Below are 16,140 nucleotides of genomic sequence, written 5' to 3'. Positions count from 1 at the left end.
ATGGGTTCATATCGTTTGAACGGCGCCAATTTAAAGTTCGATCCAGCATGCAAACGACAAATGTCTGCATGGTTAGTTCCCCAGGTCGGCAATGCAGGCCTAGTTAAAGAGTATCGACAAATGGACGTCGAAATCGATCCTCCATCCAAAAGTTTCTCTCGTAAAATTTTGACTTGCCACGACTTCGGCTCGTCACAAGCGTCCAAAGGGAAAGTTCAGCCCAGTTGGCGAGATAATCTGGCATCCACGCAGACTGGGTTACGACGGGGTTTGGCAGCGTGAGATTCAAAGAAAACTGCGAGAGTGGTATATAAGTACCTGCTTCAGCTCGCCTCGAAGTGCAAAACAGTTGTGATCTTTGTACAAAGCCACTTCACTGTAGTAATTGGTTGACTCGGCGATTCGAGTGACATTCACACAATTTTTTCTGCTGTAGTACCGTGATACTGTACATTTAATAGAGAGAGGTTGTTTCTAGCGCGTCTGCAGTGTTCATCAAAATGGCAGCTACAACCATGATGTCGCAAATGGGCCTCGTTGGTGCTGGCGCTTACCTGGGCTCCTGCCCGAAATCGAAGTTGTCGAGCTCTCAGTTGATCGGAGCTGCATCGCCCTCATTGGCGACATTCCGAGCCAGCACGCTCTCGGTACGTTGCGAGGCAGGCGGCGACAACCCCACGGGTGGTTTGAGGGAGGCAACTGACCGAGCTACGAAGAAGACCATCACCAAGGAGAACATCCTGAAGCACCAGGAGACGGATGAGTCGGAGCAGAGGTCGGTGTTTGGAGCTCAGCCGACTCCAGGGGCACTTTACCCTCGTCCGGAAGTCGAAAGGAGGCCGGAGACTGGTGACAGATCCTTCACTAGCGTGTTCGCATTCGATGGAGCAGCGCCCGAGACCATCAACTGCCGCTTAGTAAGAACCCATTACTCAATTCTACGTCACTACCCCATTCGGTTGAACGAGATTATATTTGTTGTGGATACTGAAGGCGGAGCGAGGGATATGCTTCTGACGTAGATTGGGCTATGTCGGGTTGTGCAGGCGATGCTGGGACTCGTGTGGGCCTTCTTCTCCGAGAAAGCCACAGGGTTGACGGTGTTTGAGCAGCTTTACATGCCCGGGCAGACAGGCCTGGTGTTCTTCGTGGGAGCAGTGCAGCTCTTCACGTACGCGTCGTTGGTGCCGATTGTGAACGGCGAATCCACCGACGCTCGTAGTTTCGGGCCATTCACCGCGCGCGCGGAGAGGTGGAACGGGCGGCTGGCTATGCTCGGGTTCCTGTCTCTGGTAGTCACTGAGATGTTCCGCCACGCACCCGTGTTCCATTGAGCAAACAACAAAGTCTAGTTGTACAGCTGAGTAGCAATACAGGGTCTGTACATTGTCAGATCCTGGTCTAGAACTGTATATTACTTCCTTCACATTGAAGTGACGGGACAGTGTACTAGTAGTTGGGTTTGGCACAACGCATCGATTGCTCTGATGCACGCTCTTAAACCGTATGCCTGAATCTGAATCATTCGCATTCCCAGCTTCGTCTGCCTTTAAGAACTTTGAAACAAATCTTTGTGACGATTCTAGTTTTCTGCAGTTGTGGCTGTTGGCAACAATGCATCCTTTATTTAAGCATAATTACCACGTGTCGGTACAAACTCCATGCACCTGTATGTGCGTCTTGTCTACGTTGGTGGTAGAGTCAGGGATTTGTGCACGAGATTCCAACGCACTGCACTTTTCTTCAGGCGCCGACTGTGGCTTGACTTAAATAGTACACTGAAGTCTAATGTTTCATTCTTTTCTTTCTTTCTTTCTGTCTGTTTAAATTGTCTCTTCAATTCTTGTTTTTCTGTTTTTTAGTTGCAAATGATGTAAATTTCCGTTTGCTCATAATTGAGTCTAATTTGAAACATTATACAGCAAGATGATGTAGATTGAATAGCTCTGTTTCATTTCATGAAGAGGTGACGAGAAATTACTTTTAAAAAAAAAAAATCCTTAATGCTTGATAATGCGTGCCAATTTGTCAAAACAAGTAAAACTAACATTGTGTAATAAATTTGTACCTTGAGAACTTACATTGAGAAAAAATTATCATATTACTCAATTAGCTAAGTATTTTTCAATGTGTAGTCTAACTACTGTTCTTTCTTGCGTGCATTACAAATAATCTGAAATTTCTTAAGTCGTACAGTTGCAATTCATCAATTGTATAGTTTACACTTTTGAGAAATAAGAGTTAAATGCGGTGCTATTGATATTTTAAAAAAAAATTGAATTGTTACTTGAGTAAAACTGTAACCTGCAGTACAATCATGCTAGTGAAGTACGTTTTACAATCAAGAATTATATACTAAATTTGTAAGTCACTTTCATTCTGCCATGTTGGCCATCTTTACTCTCTATTCCACTCATTCACGGGTGAGGTTGTCAATTCTGGAAACGCTACCTGTAAAAAAATAAGTAATTTTAATGAGTTGGTATTTAAGATCACACAGTTCCTTACAGAAAACTACAAGCTTACTGCAAGATATAATACCACCGTAGATGTCATTACTATTCCAGCAAAAGTTAATAGTAAAACCAAATCAAATATAAAGGTAGAAATCAAAATGCAAATAGATTGTGTCATTACTATTCCAGCAAAAGTTAATAGTAAAACCAAATCAAATATAAAGGTAGAAATCAAAATGCAAATAGATTGGTAGCGACACAGCAATAAGAGTAATGAATACAATCCCCAACGATAAGTTGTGACAACTGAAGTCGAGGAAGACAGTAACTGACAGATGTACAAGGAACAGAACAGGGCGTTGAGGGATTTGAGGCCTGACCCACAGGGGGGTACTCTTTACCAAGGACAGGCGAAGGAAAGAATGAAACATTAACATTTCTTTTACAGCTCTCATCATGAGATCGGTCATCAACCCGATGGAATTTTCACTTTCCCAATATACTGTCTGAATTCTTTGAAGACTGAAATCCTTGCGCAAGTGTCAAAATTTCTGCTACAGCTGCAATGCCATATACTTGGACTTTCAGCCAGCTTTGCGTATTCTGCACTTGTTAGATGCTCACTGCAACCTGAATTTCTGTCCTTGTTATGAAGGGCTCTGCGGTGAACGAGGACGAGGAGCCGGAGGAGGGGTTTCGAAGCACGAAGGGTTAACCATCGAGGCTGCTTGTAGGTACCAAGACTTCCAGGCTTCAGTGTAATGAGCGAACATATGCCCTAGAGCTGAACAAATAATATGAAAAGTCAGAAATCCAGATTAGTGTTGATGCAAATATTATAACGGTTCGATCTCGCTAGTACAGCCATTGAATTTATTACGCTAGATGTAATGAGATGCGATCTATACGAAGATGAAAGTGAACATGGATAAAAAACTCACCCTCATTTTGGTATTGCAGGGCAGCAGCAGCTGTTATTCCATTGTCCACCCTGTGTTGTGAACAATCCTGCGACCTAGTTGGGTCCGATCCCAGAAATTGCTCAGGTACAAACCCTGTTGGTGGAAAAGGGAATCCGGCAGCAGCAGCGGCAGCAGCAAGCTGTGGAAGCATTGGAAAGGGAGGAGGAGGGAAGAAGGGATTAAACAATGCACCAGGAGGCCTGAATGGGAAAAGGTTATCAAGAGATCCCCGAGATTGACATGTACAACAGCTTCTCCCACTCATAGGCGTCATGGTCGGGGTTCCTGGGGTCTGGCTGGTTATGCCTGGGGTGCAAATGGGTGAGCTCGTGCCAGGGAGGGCAACTGCATTCGAAGACCCAGCATGATCACAACATTGCGCAGACCACGGAGGGGTGATTGGAATAGCTTGGGTTTGGATACTGTCACCCCACTCTCTCCAGCCCCCTGCATCAAAGGGAGAAGCAGTACTTGATAAGAAATAGATCTGAGATAAACACATGTAAACACATCTAAGAAGACCCACACACACACACACAGATATATATATATAAAGAGACCAAATTCACGATCCATTGAATAACTTTAGTGGCACTTGCAAGGCGATTGACATCAAATACAGATGCCACTGTAAACAAAAGTCGCAGTGGACATATTTACCGGTAGATTTTCGTGGTGTCCCGCGTGCTGTCGGAGACTCGGCTGCATCGTGAGGCGAGGCTGTAAAATTTAAGGTTCTGGGATCAGAAACAGGGGAATCGACTTGAGAAGCACGAGGGTAAAGAGGCACAGGTTTGTTGATCACATCTCTAGAATGAGGGGTCATCGTGTTTGAGTCCCTTGGCTGCAAAGGCTTCAGGGCAGTTCGCTTCGATGGAGTAGCCTCCGCTCTCGGGGCATCCATACAAGCCCGTTTGAGACCTCTTTGGGTTTTTTGAATTGAAAGTGAACTGCAATTTAGACTTTGACTAGCATTTTGGCTTTGGAATTCATTCCCTGTTATCCTCATGCGAGTAGCAGGTCCAACAAGGTCATCCTTCGTGCCGAGCCATCTGAACGCAGGTTTGCGGTTCTCCGCAATGTGTGTCTGCATCATTGAAATACACATGTTCGGTTAAACAATCCAAACTAGCGCGTGGCGATGGGAAGCAGGTAGTTACAATCCGACAACAAGAAACGATGTAAAGGCCAACACATCTTGCACAATTTTCAGGAAAAATGAAGAGGGAATCCTCAATGCCGACAAAATGCGCAAGAGTCGTAGGAAGCCTATGAACTAAACCCCAAATAAAATTGTTACATATCACTCGGGCGGAAGGCTGAGCACCTACCTTCTCAATAAGTTTTAGCGACGACAGGATGTTCGCAATATCGTACAATCGCCTCACTTTAGCTGGCATGGAGACAATTCCAGTGTTAACACAAGGAAAGAGACTTGAGAATGTATGACAACCAAGTCTGCAAGATTTCAGCAACATATGAGTATAATACTACTGAAACTGCCTAGGATACGTACTCTTAAATTTGGAGGCATCTTTGCAACCACCAAGCAGCAATCGCGCTGCATCATCAAGAGAGACAACTTGCGTCTGCAGAATCAACAAGATTGATTAGAGCCAGCCACTACATTTCTAATGAAGAGGAATCATATCTCCGTTCTTAGCAGCTGTAAAATGTAAAAAAATCACAAAATCATTGGTCAGGTATGCCTAAATCCATACCTGGGAAACCAGAAAAAGTTGAACAAACTTCTGACTAAGGAGCCCCAGAGACTTTTCTCGCCGGTAGTCTGAATGCAGACATCAAAAGTCAGTACAACCAGTCGAATAGTTTGTCCAAATGGCATTGCATTATGAAACTGATCAATCGAATATTTTAAAAGAGACAACGAATTCATTTCATTCACTTCTTGAAAGAATATGGCGTGTATAATCGAATACTTATCCTACCTGCTTTCGCTGTAGGAGCTGCGCTTTGCTGAGATAGAACTGAAGCACATCCCTCTGATTCTTGCGAGGGCAAATTTTTCCTTTCTTCGTCTTCATCGTCAGAATCACAATTCTGCATGACAGTGGTTTAGGTCAATAAATGTTTCTTTAAAAAATAGTATGCAGAGTGTCCCGTTCCATAAATGTCACTGTACTGGAACTTGCAATCACAACCAACATTCTATTCCAGAGCCACAGTTTGAAAAACTGAAAGGAAGAAAACGTACATTGGTCGCAGTTGATGACCTCTCATCAGTGGAAGTATTGGCAAACTCGCCTAAGCCATAATCACGCAGAGCCAAATCCTGCCCAATGCAGACACCGGTGCCACAGTAAGTTTTGGGAGCATAATGAGATTCATGCGTCAGATATCCCAAATCTAGAAGAAAAAAAACGCAGCTGCTTACATCATGAGTGCATGAAACAAAAATAACCAGCACAACCAACAGGTGTCTAAGAGATAATCATACCTTGAGGGTTTGAAGTGCTTGAGTCAGCCTGGAGCAGCCATGCCATGTATATCGGTTCTTAGCTTTTCGAATTAGAATCTGTACAAACACGATAGTTTGAGGTTCCCACAAGCACTCGTTAAACCTTCGAGAGAAGGCTCTTCTAGCAATTCAGCAAAAATGCCACCGCAGTCGCACTTGACCACATGAACATGCTCATATTCACGCATCTCTTACACTAATAGGCCCAGCCAGATCTGAACAGTGCAGGAATAGTACATAAGAACAACTCACCTCTACACTTTCGAGAACATTCACAATGTCATAAATACGTCTTCTCTCAACACCCAAACGACTTGAAGCTTCATCAAGACTAATACACTCTCCTTCCTCTGTCCCACACAGGTTCAAGAAGCTGCAAAGACACGTTACCATTAGAATTGGCAATTGATAAATCTTCTACACAGTGCAATAATCCAACGTCTAAGTGCCCTATTAGGGCACACGAGTGACGTGCTCATCTGACAGTGCTCCAACTAAAACCAACACGAATGACGCAGTACACATCGCAGCCACGGCAAGAGCTTACTTTCCGAGGGAGTCTTCATCAAAACCCTAACCAATGGTAATCCGTCAAATGTCAAATCCAAGAATGCTTAGAGCAATGTAAAGTATACCGGACTGCAATTACAGAGCCGCAGTTGCTCCCATCCATTGTGGCCATCATCAATTACGTGACCCATATCTCATAGGAAACGCACATGATCATTTGACACTGGCGGTTAACCTAGGCAAAACGAATCTTGCTGTCAATAAACCAGCAATGTAATGCACGTGCATCAGCTCGAGTGAAGGACTCACTTTTCGCAAAGAAGACCCAAGGATTTATCCTTACGATTGTAGGAGGGATGGGTTCGAGTGTCCGCATCCGATTGCAGATGATTTTCTGCGCAAATGGACGGCGACAGGCTCTGGGTGGACTCATCCAATGTTTCATAGTCTCGCAAAGCTGAACTCCCTGTCAGCCTCTTCACACTGCCTCCACTCCTGCGCACCTGGTTCTCCTTTCCACTGGAGATGCTACCCTGTTCTGAAGTGTGAGAAACCCTTTCCCTAGCTGTGTTCACATCGTTCCGAGTGTTAGGTGTGACCGGAAGCATTCTGTCTCCGTTCGCAAGACCACGTCTCTGGAGCGGGCTCCGTCGAGGCTGCTTCGTAGAGGACGGTGAATCCATCCCAGACAAACACACAATCCGATTCCCAACCTATTCGTATGAAAGAATGCTACACCTCTCAATCTCCACACATTGTACGCCCTCCAAAACACTTGATCAAAACCACAACTCACGACCTACATTACCCCTGAATTTGAATCCCAAAGCGCGGGAAGCGTCTCCTTGCTCCAGCATGACTGCTTTTCTCACCGCAATCTAACCCCTAAAAATCAGCACCCTCTCTCTCCCTCGCCCACAATTCACACTCCCTGAAAATTCCTCCCATTCATGCTCAAGCCTCCCTTATCCTCCTCAACCCCACTCCTCACACACCCTATACCCACAAACATCCCCAACACCTCAAAAACCAACCTCATAAAATTCACGCCACCTTCAGTTCTCAAAACCACTCAGCAAAAACCCAACTTCCAACCCGACTCCTACCCAACAAAACCCAACTTCATCACTGCCCTACGATCATTCCCTCACTCAATGTACGCTTGGACTCCCTCGGATTCTACACCAAGATGGCTGACGAGGAGAAAAAGGGCAGCTCGCGGCGGACACGAGCGGAGGGAGGGAGAGCAAGGGCGGGGGAGGAGGGAGGAGGGACAGACAGACAGCACGGTGTTGGCCTCGTCGACGACGCGGCATCCATCCCTCTGAATGACCCCGCAAAGGGACCCACCCACAACTGAGCCGACGACGAGAAATCACACAAACACAAACAAACACTTCTAAAATCACGATTTGGTGCGAAGATCACCATCGGTGAACAGAGAGTCACGGAATCGTCGCTCAGGAGGGAGAGCTGCGTGACGACGACGACGAACGACCCACAATAGAACGAACGATAAATGCCCTCGTCAACGACCCCCCCCCTCCATGCGCTAGAAACTCGACGATAACTGAAGTCTTCGGTCGTCTTTCGTTCGTTTGTTAATTTGTTCGTTCGTCTACAGGAGGGGCCACATGGGCTGTGCCAGAGCAAGGACAACCAGTACCCTTGAATATGACGTGTACTAATGTTATGTTTAGCCTACCCTCTGTTCCTTTATGGCAGGGGAATGTGGAGGGAAAAATACTCTTGAATTTTAGTTCTGGAAAATTTATTTAGCATCACTGGATTTGACTCTTTTTGAAACTGGGTGGGCTCCACTTCCACTACAGTGTCCGTGTGTGTGTGTGTGTTGGGGTTTGAAATTGGCTTCCAATGAACAGAATGGGCGGGGTGGTGAGGGGGCGGGGATGTGTATCGCGCCATCGGTTTTTGGCGGGTATCCATCTCGCCGAACGATAAGGGCGGGAATATTGGTCTTCGAAAGGATGACGGCGGATATGAAATTTTGTCCAAGTTTTGGCGGGTGTGGATTTCGCGGACCGATAAGAGCGGGAACTTGGGTCGTTGCAGGTGAAGGGCTGTCAAAACCATAGCATTTTCGTTTTGGCGAGTATGTTCCTTTTCGCGTGTTGGTAACCGGGTATATTCCTCGTCGCGGATTTCTGGCGGGTATGCATCTTGTTTCATTGGGCGTGGGATGGGGAGCTTGAAATGTGGAGGATTTATTGTTTCATAATTAAATAATTAATTATATATTATTTATGATTCTTTTTTCATATCGATAATTTTTATGTGGTAGAAGATATGTTTGAGCTTGTAATTACAGTTAATACTTTTTATTACAAGCTCAAACATATCTTCTACCACATAAAAATTACACATTTCGACATTTTTGTTTAAATAAATGTAAATTACATAATATCAGAAAGCACTTTATGGTTCGTTATAACACATAGTGTATTAGCATAAATTAATCTATTTTCACACTCATGCCAAATACTCTGACTAACATTGGAATCATCAAAATACTTAATATGAGATTAATAAGTAAAAGGAATCCGAAATTTAGGTTTAATCGTTTGATGTTTAGGTCAAATTGTATCTTTCCTATTTTGGGTTTTATAAGACATGTATTAAAATGTCCCTACTGGTGGAAATTTAATCTCATTTGAGGATCATTTGAAATTGAATGATAACCAATGATTTGCCAGAAAAGATTAACAGTTCATTGATTTTATGCACTGTTAACTTGTTTCTAGTGATTTATCGATTTGTATTCAATTTCACTTGATCATCAAAATAAAAAATAAAAAGAAAAAAAGACGTTAGTACTAAAAAGCTTAACCATAAAATACTACTTTTACAATGTACAACAATTTTCGATGACAATTAGGTGCTGTTTTTATTTTTTGATTTTACACTAATGAATTCAACATGTTATGTATATGTATATATACATATAATGGTGTAGTAGACATGACAGGAATGATTCCATACCCAATATGTAAGATTTTTTTGGCCATTATGTAAAATAATGCAAGACATGTAAACTTAAATCTGTTTTTACTTCAATCAGAATACATCAATCCTGTAGGGTTGATTTAAAATTGTATTACATTATCACCAAATAACGTTTTTTTAAATTTCTAAACATGCACATGTAAATAATAAAATAAGCAGTGTATTATACACATATCCATGTGATGGATTGTTTTTTGGAACAATATTGAATTAATACTTATATTTACAAAGAACTTTCCTATTGTATAAAAGTTTTTTCAAAAACTCTGTAAAGCTTGAGTAGTAATCTATGTAAAACCATGAAGGTTTATATATAATATTGAAAGTGAATCCATGTTTTTCAATGTTACTTCGACTGTCGAAAAAATAAATAAGTAAACATATAAATTTATGAATATCGTTCTTCTTATTTGTATTCAAATATTAATATTTTAATTTTAAAATTAATCTCTACACAGTACCTTTTTCTTCTAAAAACAACGATTAATTTTTACAATTTGATATTTGACAAGAGACATGTACCGAGACACATGGAAAAAATATTCCATCATGCTCAGAAGTTCTTTTGAACAAAAGAAGTGCAGCCAGAAAATCCACATTCCTCAACCTTCGAAAATATTCTCCCCATTTTCCCAAGGATCGAATACCCATCATCTGTACAAAATCCATGGACTCGCTTGTTAGCGAAATCACAATAAGAAAATAAGAAAAATAAAAAATCATGTTTCCAGGAGCCCAGGTAAGCAAATTGCTTAAACCAGCCTTTGAAGCACTGTTGACTCCACCACATGCAAGCCACAGAAACCCTAAATTTACCACCTTTTTCAGTGCTCAAAATCATGCACCAACACGCACAAACGTTCTGCAGATGGGGTACAAACACCGTCGACCCCAATCCTCACAGGCAACCCCAACTGAATCCGCCTCGTGAATGGCGGCAGATCGGCCGTGAACCAAGTTAGCTGACCGGTCTGTCTATCGCAGTTATGGAGTCTGCACTGCGGCCAGTACAAAAACCTTTTTTTCAGTTCACCTGCAAAACTCAGAGGATCCTTTGCAAAACCACTGGAACACGTGAACTAGATCGAAAGAGCCAAACCCAACGATGGATCTCTGGAGATACAGAGTTGGAATGGTGCAGGAGGGTAGTGAACTTCCAGAGTACAGATCAAGCAATCTGCAAAACCTTGTGCGGAAGGGTTTGTTGGTTTGTTTGGTTGTTTGTTAGATGCGTCGAGAGGGGCCTCCGGATCGGCATCGATCGGTGATTCCGACCGGCGCTTGCTCACGACAACCTGCGATGCGTGGGTTCCGATGGCAAGGAAAGGAAGCACCGGAAGCGGAGGAGGAAGAGGAGGATTGTATGAGTGTATGTATGCGACTCCCGGTGCAACAACCGAGGCATGTGGCGGTGGCGGTGACTCCACGGCGTTGACTTCGTTTTGTCTGCGCAATCATGACGTGGTTGGTGAAGAGGATCGTAGTCAATCGAATGAATGTGTATATATATATATATATATATATATTTTTTTTCATTCTTAGTTTTCTATTATTATTTGTAGGGGAATGGTGAATCAACTCCACTTGCCATTATTTTGACCCCACCATCATAATCAACAATTGGTCCCCATTTCTCATAGCAATCCTCCATCCCCCACTTCCAACCCACATCTCCCACCTTTACCTTGTTTGATCCTCCCAAATGGCAGACTATATGTGAGAGTTTCTTTCAAAGCCCGTGTGTGAATTTATTCCATGGCTGTTAGTTATCAGAGAAGTGCTTGACAAGGTATCTAATCCTTTCGAGGCTATTGGTTATTTTCATTTGAAATTGCGCACTTTCCTTGCAACTTTATCCATCATTAGAATTATTTGATACTTTTTATAGTGGATAAACGTAAGCCTTAAATACAAATAGATGATTAAATCTACCATGTTTGCAATTCACCAACCCTAGGGGCTACCTATCAACAACTCAATTTTAGATAAGCCAAGCCCTTCTTGAGCTTGTTGCCTTTCTAATGAAACTGGACCCGATTTGCATATGAAAGGTGCTTTTAACCCTTGTTCAATCGATTGTGCTCAAAGTATGTTGCTTATGTCTTTTTGTATGAAGTAGTTTGACTCCTCACAAGCTCTTATTCAACCTGGTATGTGTAATTGTACATGATTCTAGAAGAAGGCAAGAATCACATGCTTCTTCATGTGCATGTTCATGTTCTTTGCTTAAGATTATTAGAATTGCAAACTCGTGATAATGAACTCACATAACATATGAGTATCCTTATTCCATGCCTTCTTTTAAAACTACACATTTTTGTCTAATATGATGTATGTGATGTATTGATAATCAATGACTTTAGAAGAAACTCACCCATAAAACTACCATTTGAGAGGGTTGGAACAAATGATAAGAGGTTGAAATGAAGAATGTACGCTTGGAATGGAAACATAAGATAAGATTGAAAGTGAGGATTATAGAACGGATTTAGAAATAGGAAATATGGGATGGAGTTGAAAATGAGGGATGAAGAATTGGTATGGGAAGATAGACCCATTGGTGGTTATGATGGTGGAGTCAAAATAATGGTAGCTATGAATGATTTAACATTTACCTATTTGTATCTTATAAAAAATTGAATCAAGATTAATTTTTTTAGAATATAAAAAAAATTAGAGTTGAATTTAAGAATAATTAGTTAAAAATTATGTGTGGTTTTAGGTTACTAAAATGACATTATATTAGTTTCCAATGACTTTAAACCACAAAAAAATAGTAGGTTGGTACCAAAAGTTTGAAAATTTAGATTCTAAATATAAATTTGTAATCTTGTTTAATGAAGGCTAACATAAAAGTAATGATTATTTAATATTTAAAAATAAATCTATAAAAAAAAAGATAATAATATAAATTATTATAATAAAATATAATATTAATTTAATATATATTTTTACTTTATTAAGATTGATAATTATAACTTTTGATTTTTGTACAATATATTATATCTTTTTCTTAATTTTTAATCAAATTATTTATTGATATAAGAAAGTAATATTTTTTTTGAAAATTAAAATCAATTTCAAAACACTTAATTCTAAATTCTTAAGGTGTCTAAATTAAAAAACCAAATCATTTTTTAAAATTAAATTATTACAATTGAGGGATTTAATACTTATTATGCATGAATTCAATTTACCACCACAAACAATAATAAGATTGGCAAGTTGTGAAGATATAAAAATAATTGGAGCTACTTTAATATCTTTATCAAATCATGTCATTTTTTCTATGGTGGAATACTATTCAAGCATTAGAGAACCAAGAATTGTCTTGCCCAAGAATTTTAATGGTACAAGATCAAAATTTCAAAGATTCATCAATCAATTACAACTAGAAATCGAACTTCAATCTCAATGCTATCTAATTCCATGATCACAAGTTAGGTTTATTAATACACTTCTTTCAAATTCTATATTATCTTGATTTTTATTTTTTTTTGAATGATATGTTTTAATATTGAATAATTTAGAGGCTTTTTTTGGCAAAGTTTTGATCCATACAAGAAGAATATATTACAATTTGTGTTATAACAAATAAGATTTGTATTTTGTGATAAGACATTAATACATAATATTATATGCTTTTTAATTTTGAGAATTTGGGACTGATATTAAGTAAGATGATATTGAATTTATTAGCCAATTTTTTTTATAGATTATAACATGAAATAAAAAAATCGATGCTCAATTTATTTGACTCTTAAATATTAAGTCAAACAATCGATTTTATTATAAAGTGTGATAATTTTCTTTTTGAATTTCAATCCAAGAGTCATATAAGTAGGCTTCAATATTATTTTAATTCAAAGGCAACACCAACGTCTTTTCAAGATATACATTTAAAAATAGAAGATATGTGAATTGATGCAATAAGTTTCAAATTGTTGATTTAGTAAAAAAAAGACTTGTCATAAATAAGAAGGATTGTACTTTTATTAAACAGACATAAATACACTGCTCAACATTGTCCAAAGAAGCAACACAACTACAAAATGAGGAGTTGTTAGGGACATGAATCTCAAAGAAAGAAAATCCTTGATACACTCTTGTGTCACTAAAGAGAACTAGAAAGTCACTCAAAAGATAATGTAATATTAACTAGAATGGTTATTACCAAAAATAAGAAGATTAGAAAGACTTGAAACAAGACTAAGGACTAGAACGACATTGAGAAGAATGAAGAAGGCTTCATTCTTGCCTCCACATATACTCTTAACTAGAAGCTATATGGCAATGTCCTATAGGACCTCCAAAATATGTTGACTTTGTTAGCCACATGTCTTAATTTGCAAGGCAAGTTATCTATGTATGCGCCACATGGTTACCTTGTTCTACAAGCTATTATGCGGAATTAACTTGTTCTACAAGCTACCAACATGTGGTTAACTTATTGGCTAAGTTTTTGACCTACAAACACATCTAAAGTCAAAACAACATCCATGAAGCTTCTAAGAAGCTTCATTAATAATTATTGAAATAAATGTATATATCCACGACATTACTCTCCCTTTCTAGAGACGAGTTTCACGAGGAGCGGTCTTCATATGTTGAGTTAGTTCAAGATGCGACGAATTATATTTGTCACATATTCTAATCTTTGCTCTCTTTGAAGATGGTTGATAGGCCCTCTCAGCTATCGATAATATCCCATATTAAGATGAGAAGACCACCTTGTTATTTGGTCGTTGTTGAGGCCTTCGTAACTTCTTTTAAATAAAACATTTGGAATATCGTCACAAATGTGAGCCATTGAATTGACTCACTTTGATATTTAGTATAAAAAATATACTTATTGTACTTAAAATATAAATTTTATGAGTTAATATTAGAATTTTAGGAAAAAATAGAAAATAAATTACTAATAGTGGACATGCAATCTAAGATAGAGTTTAGTAAGAAGAAACTATAAAGACTATATTTTTTTAGTTAGCTAATAGTAGAAAAATTATAAAGGAAGTAATTTTAGTGTCAAAAAAAGAAAAAAAAAATCTAGTGAGGTTTAATTATGATGGGTTTGAAGTTTTTTTCCAAACTCAACAAATCCAAGCAATAAAGTAATTTTTCTAATTTATGGAAGCCTTTCAAATGCAATGGAGGCATCAAATGCACCATGTGGAGTAAATAAAATAAGATCAGCATCCTTTCCTTCAAAGTACAAGTAGAGAAATGAAATTCTTATTTTTTGAAGTATTTTACAAATATTACCTTAATCCTTGTAAGTAAAAAAAAATCTTCATAAAAGTTCCAAAGGAGCATAGATTGATGCATGTGAATAGTCAATTTTAGCATAAAAATATGTTTTAAATACAATAGTTAAGTTATATTTATCAAAAAACGTTTTATTTTATTTTTTTTATTTTGTTTTATTTTTTCCACTTACAAGAGCTATCAACCTGAGTCATGAAATTAACTCTTAGATGAAGGAAGGCAATAGATCTACATTAGGGATCTTAGAGGTCAAGGGTGGAGATGTGGCCGCCCTTTGACAAGCCACCACTCAATTGTATAAGAGTGGTTTGGTTTTCGAAGCCTCTCTCTCTCTTTCTTTTGATGAGGGCAAAGCCATATCAACGTGTGGTCTCAATCCTAACTCTAATCTTATTTTTTTGCTTCTTTCTTGATCTTAGATCTCATTGTGAACTTTAGGAACATATGATCATTGGTTTTTTGTTGTGGGTGGTGCTTGTTGTGGTTGAAAAGGCACCCCTTTGCAATTAGTGGTCACTAACTATTTCCATAGTCAAAAAGATTTGAGGGGCCTCAGATTTTCTTCAATAAGTCTATGGTTTTTTATGATTTGTAAGTGAATTTTTTTCATCACATAGCCTTTGTTATTAAATTTTCAACGAGCTAAGCCTTGCTTAATTTGAAATTGAACCGAAGTTTTAGTGAATTTTTGAGTGCAAAGGGAGTGGCTGTCTTGGCAGTTTTAATAATCCAACTTTGAAAAGGCATTTATCAGTGCCACTTAAAGGAATCATTTTGAAATTTGAAATTATAAGCATTTTTAAGCTGAGCTTTTATTGATACTAATTTCAATAAATTTGAAATAATTTTGAATTTTTAAAAACTGTTTGCGTGAAGAGAGGTCGGCTATAGTGGCAGGCCCAATGATCCAACTTTGAAGAAGCATTGCTCGCAGCTTAGATACTAGATTGCCATAAAAACTGTGGAAAAGAATTGCCTTAAAATTAAATTTCCAACATAATAATAATCAATAGATTTGAAGCTAATTTGAATGTTTTGCAAATTTTGGAGTAAAAGAGGGGTGCTTCCCTCAATTCTTAGGCATTGTTAAGATACTTCTACTTATATCTTTCTTTTTATTTTATTTTATTTTTTTACAGTAATTTGTAACTTCTACATTTTTTAATCCTTTACTTTATTTTTATTTTTTACTTTATTTTTAATTTTAAACTTAACTTTTTTACTTTTTACTTTTAATTTTTAACTCAACCTTTAAACAATTTATAGTTACTATGGATTAAAGGTAATAACCTAATTAATTACTTTTACCATCAATTAATTAAGAAATAAAAATTTATATATTTTTAAAAAATGATAAAATAATAAAATAATAGAAAATAATAAAAATCATCTAATAAATAATAATAATAAAAATAAAATAAAATAAAATATAATAAAAATT

General features: G+C 38.5%; 2 protein-coding genes across 6 annotated transcripts; one reads left to right on the top strand and one right to left on the bottom strand.

The window, feature by feature from the left end:
• The first annotated feature begins 312 nt into the window (after positions 1–312).
• On the top strand, positions 313–1,637 carry LOC112295721 (low molecular mass early light-inducible protein HV90, chloroplastic). Its single transcript, XM_024547600.3, has 2 exons — positions 313–917; positions 1,047–1,637. Exons 1-2 carry the CDS (start codon positions 501–503, stop codon positions 1,332–1,334), a joined length of 705 nt encoding a protein of 234 aa, XP_024403368.1. The 5' UTR covers positions 313–500; the 3' UTR covers positions 1,335–1,637.
• Positions 1,638–2,237: 600 nt separating this feature from the next.
• Positions 2,238–7,733, bottom strand: LOC112295720 (uncharacterized). 5 transcript variants are annotated; one of them, XR_016498649.1, is made up of 12 exons: positions 6,717–7,731; positions 6,150–6,270; positions 5,877–5,954; positions 5,634–5,711; positions 5,368–5,479; positions 5,140–5,207; positions 4,935–5,007; positions 4,750–4,811; positions 4,079–4,505; positions 3,398–3,865; positions 2,790–3,240; positions 2,238–2,451 (listed from the first exon to the last, which is right to left on the bottom strand). XR_016498649.1 is itself a non-coding variant. In XM_024547599.3 (12 exons), exons 2-12 carry the CDS (start codon positions 6,580–6,582, stop codon positions 3,104–3,106), a joined length of 1,674 nt encoding a protein of 557 aa, XP_024403367.1. In that variant the 5' UTR covers positions 6,583–6,642; positions 6,751–7,733; the 3' UTR covers positions 2,238–3,103. The 5 variants fall into 5 exon arrangements, 2 of the variants coding, with proteins under 2 accessions (XP_024403367.1, XP_024403366.1); XR_016498650.1 differs by having other exon boundaries at positions 2,837–3,240; XR_016498651.1 differs by having other exon boundaries at positions 2,858–3,240.
• Positions 7,734–16,140: the final 8,407 nt, after the last annotated feature.

This window comes from Physcomitrium patens, chromosome 19 (genome assembly GCF_059467195.1).
Source record: "Physcomitrium patens ecotype Gransden chromosome 19, ASM5946719v1, whole genome shotgun sequence".
Lineage (NCBI taxonomy): Eukaryota > Viridiplantae > Streptophyta > Bryopsida > Funariales > Funariaceae > Physcomitrium > Physcomitrium patens.
The sequence above is the reverse complement of the archived record's forward strand: the minus strand, read 5'-3'. Positions and strand labels throughout refer to the sequence as shown.

Excerpts from the sequence above, each read along its gene's own strand:
- LOC112295721 (XM_024547600.3), top strand. The coding sequence starts at position 501 with ATGGCAGCTACAACCATGATGTCGCAAATGGGCCTCGTTGGTGCTGGC. Across the intron at positions 918-1,046 it reads AGACCATCAACTGCCGCTTA|GCGATGCTGGGACTCGTGTG; the intron begins GTAAGAACCCAT and ends CGGGTTGTGCAG.
- LOC112295720 (XM_024547598.3), bottom strand. The coding sequence starts at position 7,090 with ATGGATTCACCGTCCTCTACGAAGCAGCCTCGACGGAGCCCGCTCCAG. Across the intron at positions 4,812-4,934 it reads AGATGCCTCCAAATTTAAGA|CTAAAGTGAGGCGATTGTAC; the intron begins GTACGTATCCTA and ends TCTCCATGCCAG. Across the intron at positions 3,866-4,078 it reads GACACCACGAAAATCTACCG|GGGGCTGGAGAGAGTGGGGT; the intron begins GTAAATATGTCC and ends CCTTTGATGCAG.